The sequence below is a fragment of the Scleropages formosus genome, chromosome 2 (genome assembly GCF_900964775.1).
Source record: "Scleropages formosus chromosome 2, fSclFor1.1, whole genome shotgun sequence".
Lineage (NCBI taxonomy): Eukaryota > Metazoa > Chordata > Actinopteri > Osteoglossiformes > Osteoglossidae > Scleropages > Scleropages formosus.
The window spans coordinates 5409924-5434215 of NC_041807.1; the positions used below are offsets into that span (position 1 = coordinate 5409924).

A 24292-nucleotide genomic window follows, 5' to 3' on the forward strand; every position below is an offset into this window, starting at 1 on the left:
TGCAGCCAGGGAGCAGAAGGTGTCTGTTTTGGTGGCCGCAGGATCTCGTCTCTGCTTTTTGTGGATGATGTGGTCCTGTTGGCTTCATCAAATCAAGACTTACAGCGTGCGCTGGAGAGGTTTGCAGCCAAGTGCGAAGCGGCGGGGATGAGAATCAGCACCTCCAAACCCAAGGCCATGGTTCGCAGTCGGAAAAAGTGGATTGCCCCCTCCGGGTTAGGGGGGAGTTGCTCCCTCAAGTGGAGGAGTTTAAGTATCTCGGGGTCTTGTTCACGAGTGAGGGAAAAATGGAGCGGCAGGTTGACGGACGGATGGGTGCGGCGTCCGCAATAATGCGGTCATTGTACGGGTCTGCTGTGGTGAAGAAGGAGCTTAGTCGTAAGGCGAAGCTTTCAATTTACCGGTCGATCTACGTTCCTACCCTCACCTATGGTCATGAACTCTGGATCATGACTGAAAGAATGAGATCGCGGATACAAGCGGCAGAAATGAGTTTCCTCCGCAGAGTGGCTGGGCGCACCCTTAGGGATAGGGTGATGAGCTCAGTCACCCGGGAGGAGCTCGGAGTAGAGCCGCTGCTCCTCCGCATCGAGAGGAGCCAGTTGAGGTGGCTCGGGCATCTGTTCCGGATGCCTCCTGGACGCCTCCCTGGGGAGGTGTTCCGGGCATGTCCCACTGGGAGGAGGCCTCGGGGCAGATCCAGGACACGTTGGAGAGACTATGTCTCCCAGCTGGCCTGGGAACGCCTTGTGGTTCCCCCAGAGGAGCTGGAGGAGGTGTGCAGAGAGAAGGAAGTCTGGGGGGGTCTGCTTGGACTGCTGCCCCCGCGGCCCGGTCCCGGATAAGCGGAGGAAGATGGATGGATGGATGGATGGATGGATGGATGGATGTATAAAGCAGTGCTTGAATTTAAACACTGACTATATGCTTCGGACTGTATAATACTGCACTAGTGAATCTTTATTTTGTGGATTCAAACATTTACTGCCTTTGTGAAAACAGACTAAACACAGAAAAACCCATAAATTTTTCAGCCATTTGGCGGTTATCCTTAAGACCATTTGTTTCCAGACAATACACTGTCTCTTTTCTTGGCAGTGCTAAATTGTTTACATAAAATCGAAGAAAACTTTTAGCCTCACAATATTGCTTTAGCGTATCACTAATTAATTTGTTCCATCTTCAGCTTCAGCTTGGCATTGCTTACTGTCATCAAGACCATGTTTTATTCGATGTCTGTAAGCATTTTGGGTAATGCTTACAAGAGTAGTAAGATTGTTTAAATGGGCATTGCAATGGATGTTCCCTCTGATGAAGGTTTATTTATTTTATTTGGGGGCGGTGGTGCAGCAGGTTTGGCCTGTGCCTGCTCTCTGGTGGGTCTGGAGTTTGAGTCCCACTTGGGGTGCCTCGTGATGGACTGGCGTCCCATACTGGGCGTGTCCCTGCCCCCTCCAGCCCCACGCCCTGTGTTGCCAGGTTGGGCTCCGGTTCCCCGCAATCCGGCTTCGGACAAGCAACTTCAGCCAATGTGTGTGTGTGTGTGTGTGTGTGTGTGTGTGTGTGTGTGTGTGAGTTTTATTAGGTGTTAAAGTATGTGTTATTGCCAGCAGCATGCTTGCCAGTGCAAACACAAGGCATACAGTATTACGGTATATTAACTTTAACTAGTGATTGCAACTGGCTGAGACTGTCCATGTGGCTGGAAGCTGAAAAAAAATAGTAAAATAGTGTAAAATAGTAGACTGCTGCAGGAAACAGTGTGTTTTAAAAAGCAACATATTTGCAAATGTTATTGCACGGTTACTTTTTATTTCATGAATTCTGAAACATAGGACAAAAGAAAATAGTAACTATAACGTGCAAAACTTTCCACTTGTCCAGTGATAATGATGTTCTGTTTTTTTTTTTTGCACAGTCCCTGACCATAATAACCTCATTAGGCCTTTATAGCCATTACAAGTTGTCACCTACTGATAATTGCAGAGCTTAGTAAATCCCCTGACACTCCAAACTTTGAGCAGTCACTCAACAAACTGGGCTCCTCTACGCAACTGAGTAAACCAGAAAATGAAGCTGATTGATGCCTACAAACCAGGCGAAGTCTATAAAAAGACGGCAAAACGCTTCCAGCTCACAATTTCCACTGTCAGTAGTGTCACCAAGAAATGGCAGTTGAGAGAAACTGTCGAAGTCAAGATCTAGAAGACCAAGAAAGCTCTGAGATAATGGCTCATATGCTGGATAGAAAGGCAAGGGCAAACCCTCATATGACCGCAAAGGACATGCAGGAAGGTTTGGCTGAGACAGGAGTGGTGGTGCACTGTTGCTTTCACAAACATGATCTACATAGAAGAGTCATCAGGAGGAAATCTTACCTATGACCTCATCACAAAAGTCAGTATCTGAGGTATAGCAGCATCCGGACAAGCCAGAGGCCTTTTGGAAACAAGTACTGTGGACTGATGAAGTAAAAATTGAACTATTTGGTCAAAATCAACATAGGTTTGTGAGTTGCGCTCACAGTTCCCTGACTTAAACATCATTGAAATCTGTGGGTAGAGCTTAAACATGATGTGCATGCAAGACAGCCAAAGAATATCTTGGAATCAGAAGTGATCTGCAAGGAAGTGTGGGCAAAAATCCCTACAATTTAGACTCTTAGCTGGATACACAAGGGATTTACAGGCTGTGATATGTGCCAAAGGTGGTGTTACTAAATACTGACTTACTAGGGGATCCAAACTATTGCACATGTCACAATTAAGCACAAGAAAGCCCATCAGCATCTGTACTTCCTGGGGAAGCTGAGGAGGGTAAGTGTGCCACCACACATCATGCACACTTTCCACAGGGGCAATAGTGAGAGCATCCTGACCAGCTGTGTCACTGCATGGTGTGGGAACTGCAATGTCTCCAACCACAAAACCTCACAACACATAGTGACTACAGATGGGAAGATCATTGGTACCCCACTCCCCTCCATACAGGACATCTACCATTCCCGCTGTGCTCGCAAAGCCTGCAAAATTGTGTGTGACCCCACACACCCCTCCCATAGCCTCTTCAGCCTCCTCCAGTCTGGGAAGAGATACAGGAGCTCCCTCAGGCTGTCAGGATCCTGAACTCTCTCTCCCACCTTTAACATACCTGACTTTTGAACTCCAACCCCTGCAACCACACCCCCCATCTACAATAACACCACCCACTTTAATACAGACTGCAGAGAATGTCTTTTTTTATGCCACTAACAGTTTCTGCTGAAACTTCACTTAAATTGGTGTCCATACCAATTATAGCACCTGTATTTACAAACATCCAACTTACATACAACCCGTACTTACAAACTACACCCTTACTGACTGGAAGTTGATTTTTGTCACCCTTAAGTAACAATCAAATGAAAACTTCATAATTAAGCCTATTTTATAAAAAAATTGAATTACTGTATTTACAATGGTTTGTAATAATACGTGGGCACTACTTTGTGAAGTAAGGGAGGTGCAGTGGTGATGTGGTGCTGTGAGTTGGACTGGGTCCTGCTCTCTGGTGGGTTTGGGGTTTGAGTCCCGCTGGGGATGCCTTGCGAAGGACTGATGTCCCGTCCTGGGTGTGTCCCCTTCCCCTCCAGCTTTGCACCCTGTGTTGCCGGGTTAGGCTCTGGCTCCCCGTGACCCTGTATGGGACAATCGGTTTAGATGATGTGTGTGTACTTTGTGAAGTGCATCAAAACATTGTCTACAGTGGTTTGTTGGCTCATGGGTGGGGCATGAGTCCCATTCCATGTTTCTTTGATAACAACTGCCTGCCTTGTCCCTTGACCACGATTTCAGCTCCTTCCCTCTGTTCAGTTCACCGATGGATCGACCATTTGCCTGTCCCCGACCACGAGAACAGGATTCTCAAGGATACATTACCATGTCCCTTGTGCCTCGGGGATGGACTCCAGACAGCAACCCTGCTTGGGCAAATTAATTTAATGATAGTGAGGTAAGGGGGGAGGGGCACGTGTCATAGCCACCTTACAAACTCCTTCTCCCTCTTAACAATATGAAACATTTACTGCTGATACAGAATGCTGCTGCACGAGTTGTGTTTGATATGCCAAAGCATTCCCATGTTATCTCCCCTACTCATTTCTCTGCACTGGCTTCCTATAGCTGCCCGGATCAAATTCAAGACCTTGGTTATTGTCTACAAATGCATCAGTAGAACTGCTCCCAGCTATCTACAAAACTTGATCAACTGCTACACCCCAACCAGACCCCTTTGCTCATCTACTTCTGCTTGCTTGGTGGTCCCGTGCACGAAAAGTAAAGCACAGAGGTTCTCGGTTCTGGTGGAATGACCTCCCCCTCAGAAGTGCAGAGACTCTGTCTACATTCAAGAAGGGTCTGAAAACTCACCTTTTCTGGACTCACTTTGCCTCTCTCTCCAGCTCATGTATGGTGTAAATGTTCATGCACCATGACTTTATGATCATCCCCAGATAAGCCTTTACACAGCCACTACTCCTACATTGTATGTGCCTGTTTGTGTACAGATGGCACAGTGGGTTTGACCAGCTCCTGCTCTCTGGTAGGTCTGGGGTTCGAGTCCTGCTTGGGGTGCCTTGTGATGGTCTGGTGTCCTGTCCTGGGTGTCCCCCCTCCCCCTCCAGCCTTACGCCCTGCGTTGCCGGGTTAGGCTCCTGTGACCCCGTATGAGACGAGCAATTTCAGCTAGTGTGTGTATGTGTGTTTGTGTACCTTATAAATTTGAAAAAAAAAAAAATTGTAGGAAGGTTATCAGGATTCATCTATCCAGCATTTTATGCACCTACTCGAGCAATGAACATTGGTGCATAAAGCGGAAAGTAAACTAGGTTTACTGAAGAATCACATCTGCAGCTGTCTCTTTCTCTCAACGTAATGCACAAATAGTATTTTCGCTGAGATGTGTGTCGCTTTGGAGAAAAGCGTCTGCTAAAGGAAGAAATGTAAATGTATTTAAAAACCCAACTCAATCAACAACACTGGCAGCCTAGTCTATAGGTTTGTGCTGACACCTCAGTGTGCTACCAAAGAATGGATCCTGCCTACATCATTACCTTAATTACTATACATCCTTCTGAAATGCTTCCAAAATATGAAGGTATAAAACACACATTAATTTTCTATGTTAAATTATTGTACAACCAGGGCTGCTGCCTTTTGACTCAAAGGTCATAGGTTCTAAAAATATATTTTTATTTACAGATTTTTTTTTTTTCTTTATTTTTGCAGAAATATACTGAACCTTTCTGGCAGATGATTAAAAAACCCAGTAATTTATTCCTATCAGAAGAAAATGTCCCTATACTTAGTCTAAATTCTACATCCTTTTTTTATATAGTATATTTTTATAGTTTTGCTATCTGTATTTAATGGTTCCAGCTGTACATAAAATTGCTGTCTATAAAGCTAACATCTGATAAGTAAAAATTTATAGTGTTTCCAAATGGCTTGGTTTTACTAAATGCAGAGGCAGGCACAATATGAACAAATAGGACATATTAAGAAATTTCAAATTAATGCAGAGAGCTCAAAACTATGTACCTTCCTTGGCAACATCTCTTGCAAACTTCTCCAATATGTGCTGAAGATACATACCAAACCTTGTACACAACATGATCTTTCATAAGCATTAATTTTGATTCTGCAAGTGACAGATAAGGTTTATCAGAATGAGCACAGTTCAACAACCATTTCAGTGAAGGCACAATTAATTTATAATCAAATTCATCATTTTTACTAATCATCAGTTGTCACTTTCTAGTTGTTTCCATAAGAATAATAATAATAAAAAAAAATCTTCAAATTTCCATGAACTCAATGAAGAGGCATTATCTTCATTTAAAATTAGTACTTTATATCAATTCATTAAGGTGTTACATTTACTGAAGCAGCAATTTTTTTTCTTCCACAAAATATTAATATGCAGAAGCACTATACTTCTAAGAGTTTTACAAAAATAAAACTTGATGTGATGATTTATTAACTTGTTGGGCTATATCCAAATAACTTTCTAAATATTTAAGGTAACATTGTTCTGCACAGCCTTTCATCAAGTCAAACCTTAACCAATTAGTCAAAAACTATAGATTCAGTCCAGAGAAATAACCCTCCATTAAATTAACTTCATCAGTGTGAAATATTCAAACTGGAAAATAAGCATTTCTGATTTAGCTAAAAAAAGTTATTTCTAAACACATTAACAGAACAATTAATCTTAAGCCACAAACACTTTCTGGTGTTGATACTCCATAGAAGTTACGTGGGAAAACAAAAGTAACAAATTTGGTCTAGTCATATTTAATTACAGTACATAGTGGCTGGCAAAATCCAAAATTAACTGAAATATGCAATTTGACAGCTTAAAGGTTTTATGTTATAGGCAAATGACTTCTCCATTGGCTTTAAAATATTTTATGTAATACTATCAATTAAACATGGTAGTGGAGAAGGACAGACTCATTGCACCTGTGCACAATACATTTTTCATTTGTTATTTATTTTGTAGAGACTGAGATAACTATGTGTGCCCCACCTTTGTTAGTGTTAATGCAATACCATACAATCCTTTGGCACAGTTTCTGTAAACCTAAAAATACACCTGGAACAAGTGCAGTTTAGCACTCCTCCCACTTCAAAAGCAGTTCCACATGCTTTTGATAGTGCTGCCAGATTTCAGCAATACGGGACACACACAAGTTTCTGTTGAGTTATATTTCTCTTGTCATAGTTTGAAACAAAATACCATGTCTGATTAGATGCAGGGGAGGAAGATAAAAGATGGCATTACAGAGGCAATTATTAATTTCACACTGTGGAGGAAGGCAATTAAGAAGGTCTTTTCAAATGCCATTCCAGCTACCACACTCTCCTGAAGAAATGTACTTGGAAACCAAAACCAAGCACCAGGGTCAGGCAATATTTCTTGACTCACTACTTAGCCCTTAGAACTTTAGTTAGCAGTATGCTGTTGGGTTTCTTACTCCAGAGTCAACAAAATTATACTAAACTGATCAAAACAAAAACAAAAAACACACACACACACACACACACACACACACACACACACACAAAAAAAACCTCAGCTCAACAACTCTGGTACAGTCTCTGGAAGATTAACAGGCGGAAGGTTGGGGCCAGGCAGTAGCTAATGACTTCTTCGGTTTCCTGCACACGGCGAAGGAAACGGCAGCGGTCCCTGGCAAACTCCTCCCATGGTCCCCGCCGATCTTCATCACTGCTGGCATAGAACTCTTCCACCTCCTCAACAAACCTTACCTACCATGCAAGAACAGGGGATACAAGGAAAACAGTTAAATATTCAGTTTTAATAACATTGTACACATTCCTCCTTCTTCAAGCAATTCACACTAATGCTATTTCTATGGGGGGAAACAATACAGGTGATAGAGGGTTACATTTCCAAGGACCTCACTGAGAACAAAGGTCTTATGGGAGTAAAATTCTTAAAACCTTTTGAGTTACCAGTATGTATACTTTGTGCACTGTAAAGGAGTGGAAAAACATCCATTATCACAGCAAATTGGTGATGCAATTCAGTCAAACATGGCACATTTTAAATAAAATGCAAGGGGCCACTAATAAGAACCTTCCACTATGAATTAAAAATCACATAAATAACAAGCAAATAGCACAGTCTAATGCCCCAAGAAAATGGAACAGAGAACTGGAAGCATTTCAGTCACTGCTGTTGCTAAGTAACATAAGATTCAATGCCAAGAACACAGCACCAAAAAGATATGCCAGAACAGCTGCAGTAAGATGGATGCATCTACCCACAAACATTTTCAGACATCTAGCTAAACTTGGGGGGGAGGGTAATGATTAGTCCAACAGTCACTGGGAAATGGAGCACAACTTCCCAGTAGCATCATAATTAGTTCCCAGAAGTGCAGCTGCCTCCTCTCAGGATCCTAAGACAGAACAGCACATCTACTCATCAAAGCATTGTGGGGTGGATTGCCTTGCATAGTTTTTACATCACTTCCACAGCAAGTACACTGTTACACACTGCTGTCTTCTGTCCTCCCTTTAACAATCAAACAAAAGGGCCGTGTGGATACATAGGGGGGATTTCACTAAATCTGAAACATTCATTGTTCTTCACATTTCTTTAACAGAACTTCACAATTTCCAAAAAAAAAAAAATGTTCATGCTAGTTTTCTTCATTTTTAGTTTTAATGAGCTACACAGAGACATTGCTTCAGGATTTCAAAACAGCACCAATTTCAATGAGAAAGTGAAACAGAGGCATATTAACACTGTAATGTGCTTTTGCATTTAAAAAAAACCCCTTTAGACAAAACTGACAGCAATAAAACTTTCAATGTACAGATAATCCAAGTGGAACTAAACCACAACATTTTGGGAGCAATTAAAAAAAAAAAAAAAAAAACCAACAACAACAAAGGTGCACTGAACCAACATGCTGCGATATAATGGTTGCCAAAACTGGCAGGCTGTCACACAACTGACCTTTTTCAGCTTGGCACAACGTAGCTCTGACAGGGAGACAGCCTCCGAGAAGCCACTGTCCATCCGTTCCTCTGCCTCCTTCAGTTGTGGCAAGGATGAGGTGGAGGGTGGGCCCTGGGCTGAATGTCGAGTCCTTAGAGGGGCCTGGAAGTTCAGGGGGTTGTAAGGGTCTGATAGGGAGCTGAAGGAATTCCACAGTTGAAGGCTCTCTGCATCAAGAACACTGCTGATCTCCTCCTCAGACTCATCCTCCACTGTCAGGGGCCTGGGGGAGCAGGCTGGGGAATTTAAGGTGCAAGGAGAAGGAGGGTACTCCACTTCTGCTGACAAAACACAGGCACTGGCTGCTGGAGCAGGTTTTGAAGCTGTACAGAGGGTTGCTGTAAAGTTACAAGGGTTGTAAGGGTCCCCGCTCTGGCAAAGGGAGCTCCACAGCCTCTCCACCTCAGCATCTGTTTCGGAATCTGCCTCACTGTCCTCATCATCCAAATCCTCAGAATCTGAAAAGTCAGATGCCCCTTCGCTGTCAAAGCCATCATCATCATCATCACCACCACCACTGCTGTCCCAGTCATGGTCCCCCTCTGACTCTGTCCCACTCTCCTCACTGCAGGGACTGCCCATGATGTAGGCGATGGCTTTGTTCTGGCACTTGGGTGTGGGCAAGAAAGGTAAAGCCTGTGTTTCCACCTCTGTCTCTAATTTAGGCTCCTCCTGGGAGGGGGGCTCACCTTCCTCAGAGTCAGTGTCTGAATCCTCGCTCTCCTCAGTCCCTCGATCACTCCCTCCTGCCCCCAGCCCTGGCAATGATAATTCATTTAGCCCACCATCAGGACAACAGGCTTGCTCCTCAGTAACACCACTGGCCTCCATGCTACCCTCATTGAGACAAAGGGGTCTCACTACATGTAACCTGTTGTTTGAGTGCTCTTCTTCCAAACTCGAGTAGCCATTGTCCTGATCTGGAGTAAGTACTGCTACTTCACTGTGACAGGTCGTGACAATGCTTACCACACCAGCAGATGTGGGATGTAGCTCCAACAGGGGCTGTTCCAAGCTTGGGAAAGATTCGGGTCTGGCCATGCGTGTGCTATCGTCATGTGCCTGTCTATTGTGACAGGAGGGTCCAGCACTTTCGCCCAGCATTGATGCCCTCAATTCACACTCTACTGATGGTTTGGTTGGCATGGAAACGGTGCCGGCTGCGCTGGATGTCATCTGCTGACAGCCTCTGCCAGGTTCTCCACAATGCTGCACCGCTGTACCCCATGAGAAGTGGGACAGCCAGCTGTGGGAAGTGCTGTCGGATCCCCAAATTTCACTCCACCAAGGACTCTTGACCCTTGGAGGTAGAGACTCCACCGACCAGCCGTCCCTAACTTCCCTCTGACCAGAATTCGACAAAATATGGGTGAGGAAATGTTTCGCGCTGGCCAGGTATCCAGGTGGGGACGCCTCTTGGATGCTGTGAACACCCAGTTCGTGGAGGGAGTCAGGTCCGAGCCAGCTGGGAGCCTCGACCGCAAAACCGCCAAAGCCCGAGGGTTCGTGCTGGGAATGCAGGAAGGGTAGGTGCGGCACTAAAAAAGTGCCCTCCGTGTCCACGCTTTGAGTCAGCTCCTCTGCGATCCCCCCGAAGAGCCCTCCTAACGAGGCGGGGGTGCGCAAGCGCTCCGGCAAACACTTCTTTAGGAAAGACACGGCGGGCCTAGAAACGGCGGAGAGCAGTCCGAGCCACGGGCTCTCCTGGCCGCCCTGCCCCAGAGAGGCCACTCTGAAAGCGGAGGGCACAACCGGCGCGACGGTCTCCTTCGAACACAGCTCGTCTGAATTAACACCCCGCAACATCTTGCTTTCCCGATTCTCTCTGCTCTTAAATTAAGACTTAATTTAAAAAGTCCGGTTAGGTTAGTGCCTGCAGTTCTGTTTAAAAATATAGAACGAAAAGTATATCTTGAATCTTGTCGCATATATGGCATATGCTTAGTTAGGCTGGTATAAAATTACAGAGGAAAAATAAAAATATAGTTACTTATATACCTATAGTATATGCAGATTAATCATTCCCAACTACCAAACTAGCATTAAATAAAAATAAATAGCACGTTATTACTCGAACATTTTAGCCAAGTGGGGGACCGCTTGCACCCAGCTGGCAGCTGCCCCTTCGCCTCGCGAAGGACAACAGTCCCCGTGGCCGTGCGCGCACCGGCCAAGCCAAAGGGGCCTTCCCGGGAAAAAGCCTCACTGTCACTCACTCGCGCCTCGTCTCACGTGGCTTCTGTCCATGACCATGTCGCCTCGCTGCGGTTCCCAAGCTTTCGCCTCTCCTCGCGGACGGCTTGGCTTAGCTTAGCTTATTTTAGTTAGCAGCGCCCGGGGGCGGCGCGGACCACTTCGCCTGTCCTGGAAGCCGCTGCGCACCTCCGACCATGATGATCATGTCCCCGACACTCGTGTCTTGTTCCTGGGCACAGGGCCTGCCTGGAAGAAGACTCGCAGCGTCGAACACCGGGCGGAAAGAAGACGAGACGGTGCGGGAGGAGGGCAGGTCGAAATGAAGGCTAGACAGCCGGAACATGTCCTCCGTCCGGATACTTAATCTGATTCCAGTTTCGAGCCGTTGTGCACAAATCGAATGCTGCTGGATTGGGTGACAATAGAATAGCAGCCGAGCTACACTTAGAAAAACAATACAGAAACTCAGCTTCTACACCTTCCTTGGCCAATCAGTTAGCTCAGTGTGCTACTGGTCGGCTGAAACATAAATAGGAATTCCAAATAAAACGCAGATGGAATAAATAAACTCACTACTATAGATACTGACTTAAACAGCTCAGCTTCCTCCTTCGCACAGCCCACACAGCCGGGCCCTTCATAAGAGGATTTCATCAGAAAGACGAAGGGATCGTCGTGAAAGAGCCCACGAAAAACGGACCACTAAGGGAGTGTCTTCTAACTACGAACACACGTCGTCTATGCGCACTCGACCGATTTGGCTGCGAGGTTCCTACGTTACGTAACGTGTACGACGGGGCGCCTGAAGATCGTATGCAAACGAATGGACGACTTGGCGGTTGTCGTCGCGTGCCTACGTCTGTAGCGTTATGTGGTATATACAGTTCTATTGTTATTGGAAGTAATCTTTGTCTGGATCAGCCACAATATGATATCTTGAATCGATAAACGGTGACTTAAGTGCTTCATTAAGTTTAGTCTTTTAAAGCATAGCGCAATGTTTAGGCAAAAATAGCAAATGTAACATTCAGTTGCTGTACTGTACTGCTGTCTCTTGGCACCAAGTGAAGTGGTCAAGCCAGGGCTTGGACTTGTAACCTGTCTGTTCAAGCCACATACCTTACCCTAATTGCCCCACTAAAATTACCTGCTGTGTGTAAATATGCAAAATAGCTCTACCCACAGTGATACAGTATTGATCATAGTGATAGGAATAAGCTTGGAGACTGATCATAGTGGCTTGAAAAAGGGAGAAAAAAAGAAAGCTTGTAGCAGCCTAACAGAATAGCTTTGCACATTATGGGAGCCTTTTTGTAGAGGTTTGAGACTAAGCATTGCATGCTAGGGTCTTTAGCTTCACATACTACTTATGAATCACCCTTACAAAAAGGATTTACAGTTACCCCAAGAATTAACACAGTACTTCAGAACCTTTCCTTACAGAACTTATATGCCAACAGGGAGACAAAGTCAGTTATATCCAGTAATTGTCCCCTTCAATTTTTGATTAACACTTACCTGCTATAGACCTTGCTCAAGAAAACTCGAATACACTGTGTGCTCTTTGTCAAAGAGCCAGTCTGCTTTTCTTTGAATGTTTCATGACAAATGTACTGTAAACCAGAAGAGTACCCTTTAAGATGCTAAAAAGTTATATAGCTTGAATATTTGGCTATAGACTTCCATAATTATTCAGAATATTATGTAATTGTTTCTAAAATAACCTGTAACTTAATTGTGCATGTTATCTGTAAAGACCGGTTTCGCACATTGCTTTTGGTGTCCAATACACATTACAAAGACGAGCGCTCAGGCAGCACTGTCAGTGGGGAGGGAAGTGGTGGATAAAAGGTCCAGACCTGATGTAACCGTTACCTCACTCTGGCAAGAATCAATGGTTGTGGAAAACAGAGGAAGCCTGGTATTCACTGCAGTGAACTAAAGATGATTTCACCAGTCCAGTGAGTTATGCCGATTTTCAAATAAACACTGCCAACATACAATACTCTCCCATAGTTTCTCCAGGTCATTCAGTCCTTTTCATTGAATTGTCTGTGAAAAGTTGCCCTTAATTAGGCCACAAACATTTTTATTTACTGACAAGATGCTCACTCACTCTAAACATTAACCCATTTCAAAGACAGTTAATGAGAAAAACATTCTTTTTGTGTAGTCAATTCAAGTTTATCTTTATTTAGTGCAAATAATATTACAAAATGATCAAATAAAAAATACACTTACATCTGTGATGACTAAAAAGTAGGATAAAACCTAACGAATCCTCATAATTGCAATCATGACATCAAGTATTTACAACATATCAAGTCCTGTTCATTTTGAACTTACATTCTGTCTCATTCTCTCATTATGCTGGGGAGCGCAATCCTCTGAAAGCAGCCTGTGCCTTTAGGGTGGTTCCAACACACTGAATGGCACAGCATACACCAAATACAGTCTCTGCCACATTTTAAACAAAGGAAGAGGGGGGGAAAGCACACACGGAATGGCCATAAATTCCAAATAAATGAAATATAACAAGACAAACTATATGAACCTCCTGATTGGGGGAAGAAATGGAGAAGCTGAAGCCCTTAATATCCATGGATTTACAAGTGGAAGTTAATCAGTTCTAGAGGCTCATTGGCAAGATGTTACTTCAGGGTCATATAATCAAGCTGAACCCCTTAGAGGCTCGAACCTGCATTCTTTGAAAACTTTGAAAATCTGTCATGCAAGAGAATCCTGTGTTTCCATTGTACAATGTGCTTAGACATAAATGGCTATACTTTCACATTTTTAAGAAACTGGGGAGAAGAGTAAAAAGAAAAAGCAACAGAAGAAATCTAAGTATTTCTATTAATCAAGTGACTCCTGTACATTAATTGCAAGTTTGGACAATCATTTCATAAAATGTGTCTAAATCTATATGATGACAACCTTTTTAAAAGGAGTCATTAACTGTTTGGGATTTATATTCAGAATAGTAAACATTTTCCCCTCCTTTTCAACAAATTCCATGAAAAGCACCAAGTGAAACTGAGTTATAACCCTGTTGCTTGTTCTCATTTTTAAGTTAACAAATCATAATACTTCTATGTCTCAACAGTTATTAGATGGTGCTTCACTTCTTTAGGAAACACTTCTGATATAGTCCCTACACTTATAAAATGACTATTGCTGGATTACACTTTATTTCTGTGGCATAGTAACACAGTCAGTAGTAAAAATGTGAACATGAGTTGTGTCAATTTGCTAACAGGTGACATTTTTGCAACTAGGAAGTCTTCTGTACTCTCGGGCCACTAGTTCCAAATAAGAATATTAACACCACAATGTGCTACACTTTATATATATAATTTTAGAAACACTCCCAAAACAAAAAAACTAGAACAGCATGCCATTTCAGCCTGTGCTTCTCAAAACAAAAAAATGTTGAAGAAAAAATGTAGTTTCCTGTTGGTGCTACTGTAATTATAATTGATTCCCTTATCACTGAAGAAACATTCAAAAACAAATGAAAAATGCTGGATTTAGGATTTCTTAAGTGCAACAATTAACCTGTAACACACTTCACAGCAGGCATTTGAGCAAGCAACTGAATGTAGTTGAAATACATTTTCGTTGGAATAAAGAATTCTGATATACAGACACTTACAGCAGAATAAGAGGACACCTGCTATAAACAATCACCACAGTTGTCGTTGTGGCACTAACAACCTCTGACTTTCTACCTGATACACAAAACTACAGAGGGAAGAAGCTATTAAATGGAGCAGTCTACACAAACTACAGTATATACAGTGGACTCCATGGGACATAAGAAGCCCACTGGGCCACAAAAATATAACTTGGCTAATTCTCATTACCATGATGAGACAGCTCCAAGTAAGAAAAAGCAGGGTATCCAACTACCCTCATACAGTACAAAATTATCCACCCAGTCTCACTATACTCTGAATGATTTCTTCACATAAACATCTATTTATACATGTGGCACACTAATAAATCATAGAAGACTGCATAACAAGAAGCTCAAAATCGAGCTGCAATACCAGAATGCCAGAATTCAAAAAGAAATAAGTTAAGATTCCCTTTTTTCCTCTTTTCACATCCTGTTGAGGTTTGCCTCACTGAGTCAACCACCAGCAGCTTACGGAGGCCCAAGCAGTCATTCTCCCTCTGTCTGCTGGCCAGTGGAAAGTGGTTAATGTGGAAGAGCCACTTACATATGTGCTGAGAAATACGTCCTGGTTCTTCAGAGCTTTAAGGACACTAATCAGTTCCATTTCAACTTTTACACCTGGACTTGCTAAAATACAAATTCATCTGCCCACTATCAGGTCTTGTTACTCAGACGGCTTGTTGTGAGCGAACTCCACTTCCACAGCATTCAGTGACAACCTTCCATCACTGAGTCTCAACATCTCCAGGGAAGAAGACACTTTTCCACACCCCCACTGGGGGGAATAACTTGGCTCCAAGTGGCTAGGCTTTGCCATCTCATTCAGATATGCAAGTATGCACAGACACTTGCAGACTCAAGAGTTCTTTCAGCCTGTTTCATATCTCTTGCCACCTACCATTCACACACATACACCTGCCCTTTTTAACGGGTGGAATCTGGGCCACGTGTGCCCAACTGATGCCAATCCACCCAGAGATAGCCAGGGGTCAGGGCTTTCAAGGGTATGAAGGTCTCTCCCAGGAGCGTGTTCTCCCAGAAGGCCCCCTCGCTCAGCACCCGCAGATGAATTACTCTCTGGTGCAGGTCTCCCCGGGGGATGCCATCATACACCAGCTGCAGACGAAAATGTGAGTGCCAGTCATAAAGGTGCCTATTCATGCTCAAAGAGTCATCCTTAAGGTTACCAATGTAGATGAATGAAGGTAACATATCCTCTCATTTACACTAGTACAGTGCCTGTAGTCACAAGCATGTTAATTTTATTAGAGACAACAGCATAAGCATCTCACTGGGTGACATTTAGTACGGCTGTTAACACAACCAGCTTTTCTCACCATTTCATTATAGGTGGGGTTGCATGTGCGCTTGGCAGCCTTGGTCTTCCGCTTGCTGGTTTTCTGGGGGTCTGGGAGGAGGTACAGCTTTACATAGGGGTCAGGGTCAGTCCCATCCTGCAAGACTTGCTGCAAGACATACAAAAAAGTACATGTCGAACTTCCCAAAGCAACATCATAGTATCTGAATTGGCATCTAAGAGACCACAAATACTCACCAGTCCTCGAATGTGCATAACCATGATGAAGAGTTTGTCACTCTTATACGAGATTGAGAGCTTTACTTCTCCTGCCACTTTCCCAGCAATGGGCACCCACGACATTTCTGCTAAAGGAAGTGGGGAGGAAGGGGGTGGGGGCAACAGCAGAATGTGCATGTTTGAAGAACAGTTAATTATTCACAACATAAAATCAAAAGACAGGCTATATACCTGATTAAAAAGAACCCCATGGGTAACATCGTATTTTAAACAGGTCACCTTCATAAATTTACATGTCCAAACACTGACATTTCCATAAACATTTTTTATGTTACGTGGGCAGAGAGCTGTGTCATTGTGTAACCTCCAACTGTGCTGTACATGGTGTAACCTCCAGTAAACATTACAAAGCAAGATAAGGTTTCAGTGTCTTATTGGCCACAGTTATCAGGCTTGAGTAACGTCACCAAGGACACCACTGCACTAGGCCACTTATAGGACTAGGCAGTCAATAGACACCTCAGCATGTTTGCAGAAGGAAAGGTACTTTACTCTTTGCATTAGCATTATGCAGACAGACATCTCCATGGAGACCTATCGCTAAGGAAATGAATCTATAAAACAGACTACTGATCTCTGGTTTCAGTCACAACCACATGAAAACTCAGCAAAGCAAGACACAGTACAAGCTCAGCCCATATCTTTAAGTCTGAGATGAATAAAAACTTGTTAGCTGCAAACAGAGGAAAATGAATAAGAGGGGTAAACCTGCAGTTTTGTTCTGGAGAGTGTTGGAAACAGTCCCTGGTCTCTCATCTCTTGGCAACGGATGGAAGAAAGTATATATCAGGTCACACTGAAATTGTGAAATTATGACAAGAAATAAATGACTGAGCTGGCTGTGAAAGACTTGAGTAAGGCTACTACTTGATATAACATTGTTCTTAATGTACTTATCTGTAAGGTGAACACTTGTCTCATGGCTTAGCAAACAGCTTCAGTGCTAGATAATTACTGAAATAAGTCATATTATGCTCCTCAAATGCACAAACACAATATGATTGTGAATTAAACTTGAAGCTTTTTTCTTCAGTTTTATTCTTGAACCAAAAAATATATTAAGGACATACAGCAAAGAAATACATGCAAGACATTCCTGTAAAGGGAGGTCTTAGTTCCATTTTCATGACATACTCAGATACTGTATATTGGCCAAAACAATTTTTAATTTTTTTTAAAAAAACATCTTTACAGTTGTCTGTGGTAAGCACAGCCAAAGTGAGAGCGGGAGAAACAGAAGGCAGAAAATGAAACTGTACTGCCTGCCAGTGCTCAGTACTCATGTATGTGATAATGGCAGCAGTGAGAGGAAGGTGGTGCAGGCTCACCCTGTAACAGTCACACGGCATGCCACACCTACATGACTGCTTCTCAGAAAGAGGAATCATTCCAAGAATGAAGTCATACAGAAATAAACTCCCTTCTAATTATGCTTATACTCCTTCATAACTTAATTGTGCATGCAGACAGGAAAGGCAAACTACATAAGTCATTTTAATATATTAAGTTAAATCAGGCTGAACTTATCAAGAAAAATAGATGATGAAAAGTCTTCCTAGAAAGCAAACATGTGAATGGAGTAGGATGGGTTGTTTTTACAAGAAGAAGAAAAAACTACAGATCTTTAAGCTTCTAGTGCTCCTTGTTAATGACTGCCCAAAAACATAGACTGTTGAAGTAATGTGGATGTACTATAGTCATAATATGTAATAAAAGTTTCAAAGATCAAGGAGAAAAAATTACCTCCGCAACCTCTGGTGCAGCATGAATAAGATGCCATACGTAGCCATTCAGCTCATCTTTTCTCCTGTCAGCCATGGTCTCTCCCCGTGAACGGCCAATTACAAAGCGACTCGGAAAGCTAGGGATAAGGAGCATATGTTGCCATCAGATTACAGCATTGTTGTGCTTTCTGCTGAGGAAATACACTAACTAGAATGGTATGTCTGTCATACAGAGAGAAGAGAATCTGCATGACTTTTTGGGTCTTTGTAAAATGTGCCATTAACCAATTATTAATCGATCATAAAGAATATGGATTTAAATTAATGAGAATGTTCTGGTCATTCTTGCTGAAAGGAAAAGACAAGGGAGAAAAGTTTTAAAAAAAAAAAAAAAAAAGGCAATGAAGCGTAGATTGTTGTCAGTAAGTGACTGCTAAGGCGGTCACCTTGGCAGCTTGGAAGAAGGGAAGATGAGCCTTAGTTTGCTGTGGAGTTCATGGAATTCCTCAAAACTTCTCTGAACCAGTGTTGACCCCTGTTGTCCATCCCACTCCACCTTCACCACATAAGTCTAGGGGAAATACAGCACAGTTTCGACTTTGGACCACAGTATGACCAATGTGGGGGCAGATTAATCATTTCAAATCCTTATAAGCAGCTACTCATGTAGTGTATACTGGTTTATAACATGACAAACTGACTGCACTCAAAAATCATGCGTCTGCATCTAGATCACTCCTTACATTGGTGTAATACATTGTTTTCAAGAGGTGTATGTCACTTTGGAGAAAAGCACTAAAAAATTAATCAATGACAGCACAAGTCATCGTAAACAATGTGAAATCTAAGAGACTTAAGATAATCAGGACCACTGCCATGGAACTGACTGAATTCTAAAAGGCTATTTCTACAAATCCAGAACACAATGCTCATATAGACACCAGACCATGTGTTTCTACATCACAGTGAGCACTACACAGGGGATAAAGAGTCAATAAGAATAAGTTATTGCACTTTAACCCCCAAGAACTGGACTCCAAGCTCAAGGCATGACATACATAGCCCTTGCTCGGGCTGTAGGTCCTTATATGCCGACACACATAGAGGTTGCGGATCAGCCCATCGCTCTTCAGGGTGTGGACCCGAGGGGCAAATGAAAGAACAGGTCGTTCCTCTGTGGAGGCAAACTTCATCTGTGCCAGGTTATGGATGAAGAAGTTGAGCTTGGTGGCCACACTGCCAAGACTTGACTCAATGAGCCTGTGTGGAGACAAACAGTGTTTAGAACACTTTACAGCCCTGAATGGAATTTCTTGATATTTTGTGGTACAAATCTTGCATGTTGCAGTTTTTAGAATCTGACAAAAATTGCTGAACTTAAAGAGAAAGTGTTTACCAATCAATACCTATTCTTATGTAAAAGTAATACTGGGGCAATAGGGAATGAAGAAAAAAAGATTAAATAATGAGGTGTCTGTTCTTGGTTGACCAACCTTTAGCTTTAATTGCTGCCACAGTTTAAAATGCACCTAGGTTACTGTAAACTACATCAGGACCACCATTTTCTGAATTCTGTAGATGGATGTGGTCACAAGTTGATCCATGTATTAGATGAAGACTGAATTTGTATTAAGAGCTAATATTTGCAAAGTTTTAAGGACAGTATGCACGGAACACAGCATTCTGGGTATGTTTCTGTGGAGTACAAATTTTCCAGTAAAATGTGGATATTTTCATGTAACACCATACACACACACAAACATAAAATGAGGAACAAAAAAGATGTGGTTTTCAGTGTCCAGTGTGATTAATGCAAAACTGCAAGACAGGGAAGCAGACATTGTGAACAGCAGGCTATCTTCCCCTACCATGCTCATCCCCCACCTTGTGAAGTACATGGTGGCATCCGCCTCTGATTCGTGGGGTCGCAGGGCATCATAGACGTACTTCAGATCTTGGAGGTCTGATAACTCCGGAATGCCACAGGACAGCATCTGTAAGATATTGTGTGATTAAAAGCTGAAAGCATTTTGATAGTGTCAAATTCCAGGAGTTAAGCCATAAACACTGCATTGTTACACTGCTCTGATTTGTGTAATTGTAGACAGACTTACTTGCATCTGTACAGCACATTTTACTTCGACCCAGCTAACACACCCTATTTTGCATGGTTTGCAAATGAGCTGAATACATTAGCAGTACAACAAAGTGTAGTGAAGTCATCTTACTTAATCTCACCTAAACTACTCTGTTCACCATAAGCAGCTCAACAGCGTAAGTTCTCGAAAATACAGCTGTGAAATATAATGTGAAACACTTAAAAACAATTTGCAGAAATGATCACCCACACTAAATGCTTACTTATTTTTTAATGCGGAGGTAAAAAAAACTCATTATCAGAAAGCAGCGTGTAACTACAAAAACAGTATACTTAATGAAGACAAGTGCATATGTTGCAAGAGAAAAAGGAGCTACATGTGCTGCCTTGCCATGATGGTCAGCAGGAGGGTCTCACCAATCCCAGCAGGTTCAGAAAGAGGTGTGTGTGCTTGCGGATTAGGTTGTAGGCCTCGCAGCACAAGTCCACAAAGTCATGGAAGCGACTAGATGGCTTGTCACCCCCATTGATGACATAGGCCATGTCAGATGTGAAGACAAATGGAGCTCGATCACTAGAAGAAAATCATGGGTGTCCATGTTTAAACCATCAGAAATTCAGTTAAACTTCTCCTGGTAACAGTATTTCAGCAGCAGCTACCATGTCTCCAGACAGCTGCCAATTTTTACATATGTTTCTGTAGGGTCCAAGAGAACACTCAACTGCCGTTGCTGTGGGTTTACATTTACGGATAAATAATCATCCATCAGACATGAAGGTTTTGCACAAGTCAGTAAAATAGAAATGTTGGTTATTTTACTTGATGTTGACATCTGAAATTCCTTGGCTTTACTCCCAAGACTAAAATAAAGTCCCCCCATCTGACTGCATAGAGTCTTCCTTTTTGTCGTTTCAAGCATCTTCTCTAACAGTAAGTCAATAAATAAGAGCGCTCACAAACCATTAAATTAAACTCAAACTTCTGTATTATGACCTGAAATAACAGACATGACAATTCACCCAGTCCACATTTGGAGTCCCAATAACAGAGTGTCACGGTGCTCTCATTTGTGTTATCCAATACGCCAAAGGACATCATAGAAAACAAATGCTCTGTGTAGGCAAAACTTCCTTTTTTTTTTTTTGTTTTTTTTTTTTTTTTGCATCTTCTGTGAACAAATACTTCATAGTATCTACCTAAGAACAGTCTGCAACAGCTCTGGGACGCATGTCCCCTTCATTATTTTTTGACTTACCGTTTAATGTTGCCAAACATCTGTGCATGCCCAAGAAACTTCCCAAAATCTATGTGGAACATATGGCCACTGGTCTTAAGCATGATGTTATCATTGTGGCGGTCACAGATTCCCAAGATGTAGGTTGCCACACAGCAGCCAGCACAGGAGTAGATAAAGTTCTCCACAGCCTGTGAACAAGACAGTTGCACACAAACACACAGTACTGTAGATTGGATATTATGTGCCATTAACTTATGAACAAAGAACCCAGATGAGGAAAGAACACAACATGAGTAAGATTTATTGTGTTTTACTGCAACTGGGTGATTACTCAGCTTTTTAAGGTCAAGACAAGGGTTTCTAGTGTAACAACTGGATCCTTGTTAACTAAGAGCACTTCCATCCATCTATCCATCCATCCATCCATCCTCCTCCGCTTTTACCCGGGGCCGGGTCGCGGGGGCAGCAGTCCGAGCAGAGTCCTCCAGACTTCTCTCTCCCCGCACACCTCCTCCAGTTCCTCTAGGGAAACCCCAAGGCGTTCCCAGGCCAGCCGGGAGACATAGTCTCTCCAACGTGTCCCTGGGTCTGCCCCGAGGCCTCCTCCCAGTGGGACATGCCCGGAACACCTCCCCAGGGAGGCGTCCAGGAGGCATCCGGAACAGATACCCGAGCCACCTCAACTGGCTCCTCTCGATGCGGAGGAGCAGCGGCTCTACTCCGAGCTCCTCCCGGGTGACTGAGCTCCTCACCCTGTCCCTAAGGGTGCGCCCAGGCACTCTGCGGAGGAAACTCATTTCTGCCGCTTGTATCCGCGATCTCATTCTTTCGGTCATGATCCAGAGTTCATGACCATAGGTGAGGGTAGGAACGTAGATCGACCGGTAAATTGAGAGCTTCGCCTTACGACTCAGCTCCCTCTTCACCACAACAGACCGGTACAATGACCGCATTACTGCGGACGCCGCACCCATCCGTCTGTCGACCTGCCGCTCCATTTTTCCCTCACTCGTGAACAAGACCCCGAGATACTTAAACTCCTCCACTTGAGGGAGCAACTCCCCCCTAACCCGGAGGGGGCAATCCACCTTTTTCCGACTGAGAACCATGGCCTCGGATTTGGAGGTGCTGATTCTCATCCCCGCCGCTTCGCACTTGGCTGCAAACCTCCCCAGTGCACGCTGTAAGTCTTGATTTGATGAAGCCAACAGGACCACATCATCCACAAAAAGCAGAGACGAGATCTCGCGGCCACCAAAACAGACACCCTCCGTTCCCTGGCTGTGCATAGAAATTCTGTCCATGAAGATAATGAACAGAATTGGTGACAAAGGGCAGCCCTGGCGGAGTCCAACATGCACCGGGAACAGGTCTGACTTACTGCCGGCAATGCGAACCAAGCTCCTGCTCCGGTCATACAAGGAACAAACAGCCCGTAGCAACGAGCCCCGAACCCCATAATCCCAAAGTACCCCCCACAGGATGCCACGAGGGACACGGTCGAATGCCTTCTCCAGGTCCACAAAACACATATGGACTGGTTGGGCAAACTCCCACGAACCCTCCAGCACCCTAGTGAGGGTGTAGAGCTGGTCCAGTGTTCCAAGGCCAGGGCGAAAACCGCATCGCTCCTCCTGAATCCGAGGTTCGACTATCGGTCGGATTCTCCTTTCCAGTACCCTGGCATAGACTTTCCCAGGGAGGCTAAGGAGTGTGATCCCCCTGTAGTTAGAGCACAATCTCCGGTCCCCCTTCTTGAAAAGAGGGACCACCACCTCGGTCTGCCAGTCCAGAGGCACCGTTCCCAAACTCCACGCGATGCTGCAGAGGCGTGTCAACCAAAACAGCCCCACAACATCCAGAGACTTGAGAAACTCGGGGCAGAGCTCATCCACCCCCAGAGCCTTGCCACCGAGGAGTTTTTTGACTACCTCAGCAACTTCAGCCAGGGTAATGGACGAGTCCCCCTCCAAGTCCCCAGCCTCAGCTTCCTCTACGGAAGGCGTGTCGGAGGGATTGAGGAGATCCTCAAAGTACTCCTTCCACCGCCCGAGGACATCCTCAGCTGAGGTCAGCAGCACACCACTTCCACTGTAAACAGTGTTTGTGGAACACCGCTTTCCCCCTCTGAGTCACTGGACGGTTTGCCAGAATCTCTTTGAGGCCGACCGAAAGTCTTCCTCCATGGCCTCACCGAACTCCTCCCAAGCCCGAGTTTTTGCCGCGGCGACTGCCAGAGCCGCGCTCCGTTTGGCCCGTCGGTACCCGTCAGCTGCTTCGGGAGTCCCATGAGCCAGCCAGGCCCGAATGAACTCCTTCTTCAGCTTGACGGCATCCCTTACCTCCGGTGTCCACCACCGTGCTCGGGGACTGCCGCCGCGACAGGCGCCGGAGACCTTATGGCCGCAGCTCCGAACTGCCGCCCCGACAATGGAGGCGTGGAACATAGTCCATTCAGACTCAATGTCCCCCACCTCCCTCGGGACCTGATTGAAGCTCTGTCGGAGGTGGGAGTTGAAGACCTCTCTGACAGGGGCCTCCGCCAAACGTTCCCAACAGACCCTCACTATGCGTTTGGGCCTGCCAGGTCTGTCGAGTTTTTCCCCCCGCCATCGAATCCAACTCACCACCAGGTGGTGATCAGTTGACAGCTCAGCCCCTCTCTTCACCCAAGTGTCCAAGACATATGGCCGAAGGTCAGAAGAAACGACTACAAAGTCGATCATCGACCTCCGACCTAGGGTGTCCTGGTGCCAAGTGCACTGATGGACACCCTTATGAATGAACATGGTGTTCGTTATGGATAAACCGTGACTAGCACAGAAATCCAATAACTCAGCACTCGGGTTCAGATCAGGGAGGCCGTTCCTCCCAATCACGCCCCTACAGGTGTCACTGTCGCTACCCACGTGGGCATTAAAGTCCCCCAGTAGAACGACAGAGTCCCCAGTGAGAGCACTTTGAAGCACAAAAAAATCTGAAGGAAAAAGGTAGCACACAAAACGTATCCTCACCTTCTCATATTCATCCTCAGTGGGGTTATGCTTCTGTAGCCAGTCTGCCAGCGGCCGGTCCTTAAAGGAGCCAGTGACTCCATGTTCTACTTGGATCTTACGCAGGGTTTCTGCATTGGGGATCATCTCTACCATTCCTGAAAGAGCAGAAAGTGGGTCCTTTGTCAAATAG

General features: G+C 44.3%; 2 protein-coding genes across 4 annotated transcripts in view; both read right to left on the bottom strand.

Moving 5' to 3' along the window:
- Positions 1-5912: 5912 nt before the first annotated feature.
- Positions 5913-11435, bottom strand: ppp1r15b (protein phosphatase 1, regulatory subunit 15B). The gene is made up of 2 exons (XM_018758518.2): positions 8530-11435; positions 5913-7310 (listed from the first exon to the last, which is right to left on the bottom strand). The coding sequence occupies exons 1-2, from the start codon at positions 10375-10377 to the stop codon at positions 7119-7121; spliced, it is 2040 nt and encodes a 679-aa protein (XP_018614034.1). The 5' UTR covers positions 10378-11435; the 3' UTR covers positions 5913-7118.
- Positions 11436-12929: 1494 nt separating this feature from the next.
- Positions 12930-24292, bottom strand: part of pik3c2b (phosphatidylinositol-4-phosphate 3-kinase, catalytic subunit type 2 beta) — a 41679-nt gene continuing 30316 nt past the window's right edge. For 2 of the 3 annotated variants that reach the window (XM_018758636.2, XM_018758634.2), the window contains exons 23-33: positions 24121-24257; positions 21125-21294; positions 20286-20442; positions 19655-19764; positions 18829-19030; positions 18217-18341; positions 17790-17907; positions 16755-16842; positions 16005-16114; positions 15787-15915; positions 12930-15565 (exon numbers count right to left, since the gene is read on the bottom strand). In XM_018758636.2, the coding sequence (XP_018614152.1) occupies positions 15374-15565; positions 15787-15915; positions 16005-16114; positions 16755-16842; positions 17790-17907; positions 18217-18341; positions 18829-19030; positions 19655-19764; positions 20286-20442; positions 21125-21294; positions 24121-24257 (1538 nt within the window). In that variant the 3' untranslated portion in view covers positions 12930-15373. The remainder of the gene's footprint in view (positions 15566-15786; positions 15916-16004; positions 16115-16754; positions 16843-17789; positions 17908-18216; positions 18342-18828; positions 19031-19654; positions 19765-20285; positions 20443-21124; positions 21295-24120; positions 24258-24292) is intronic. The other variant, XM_018758637.2, reaches the window with a different exon arrangement.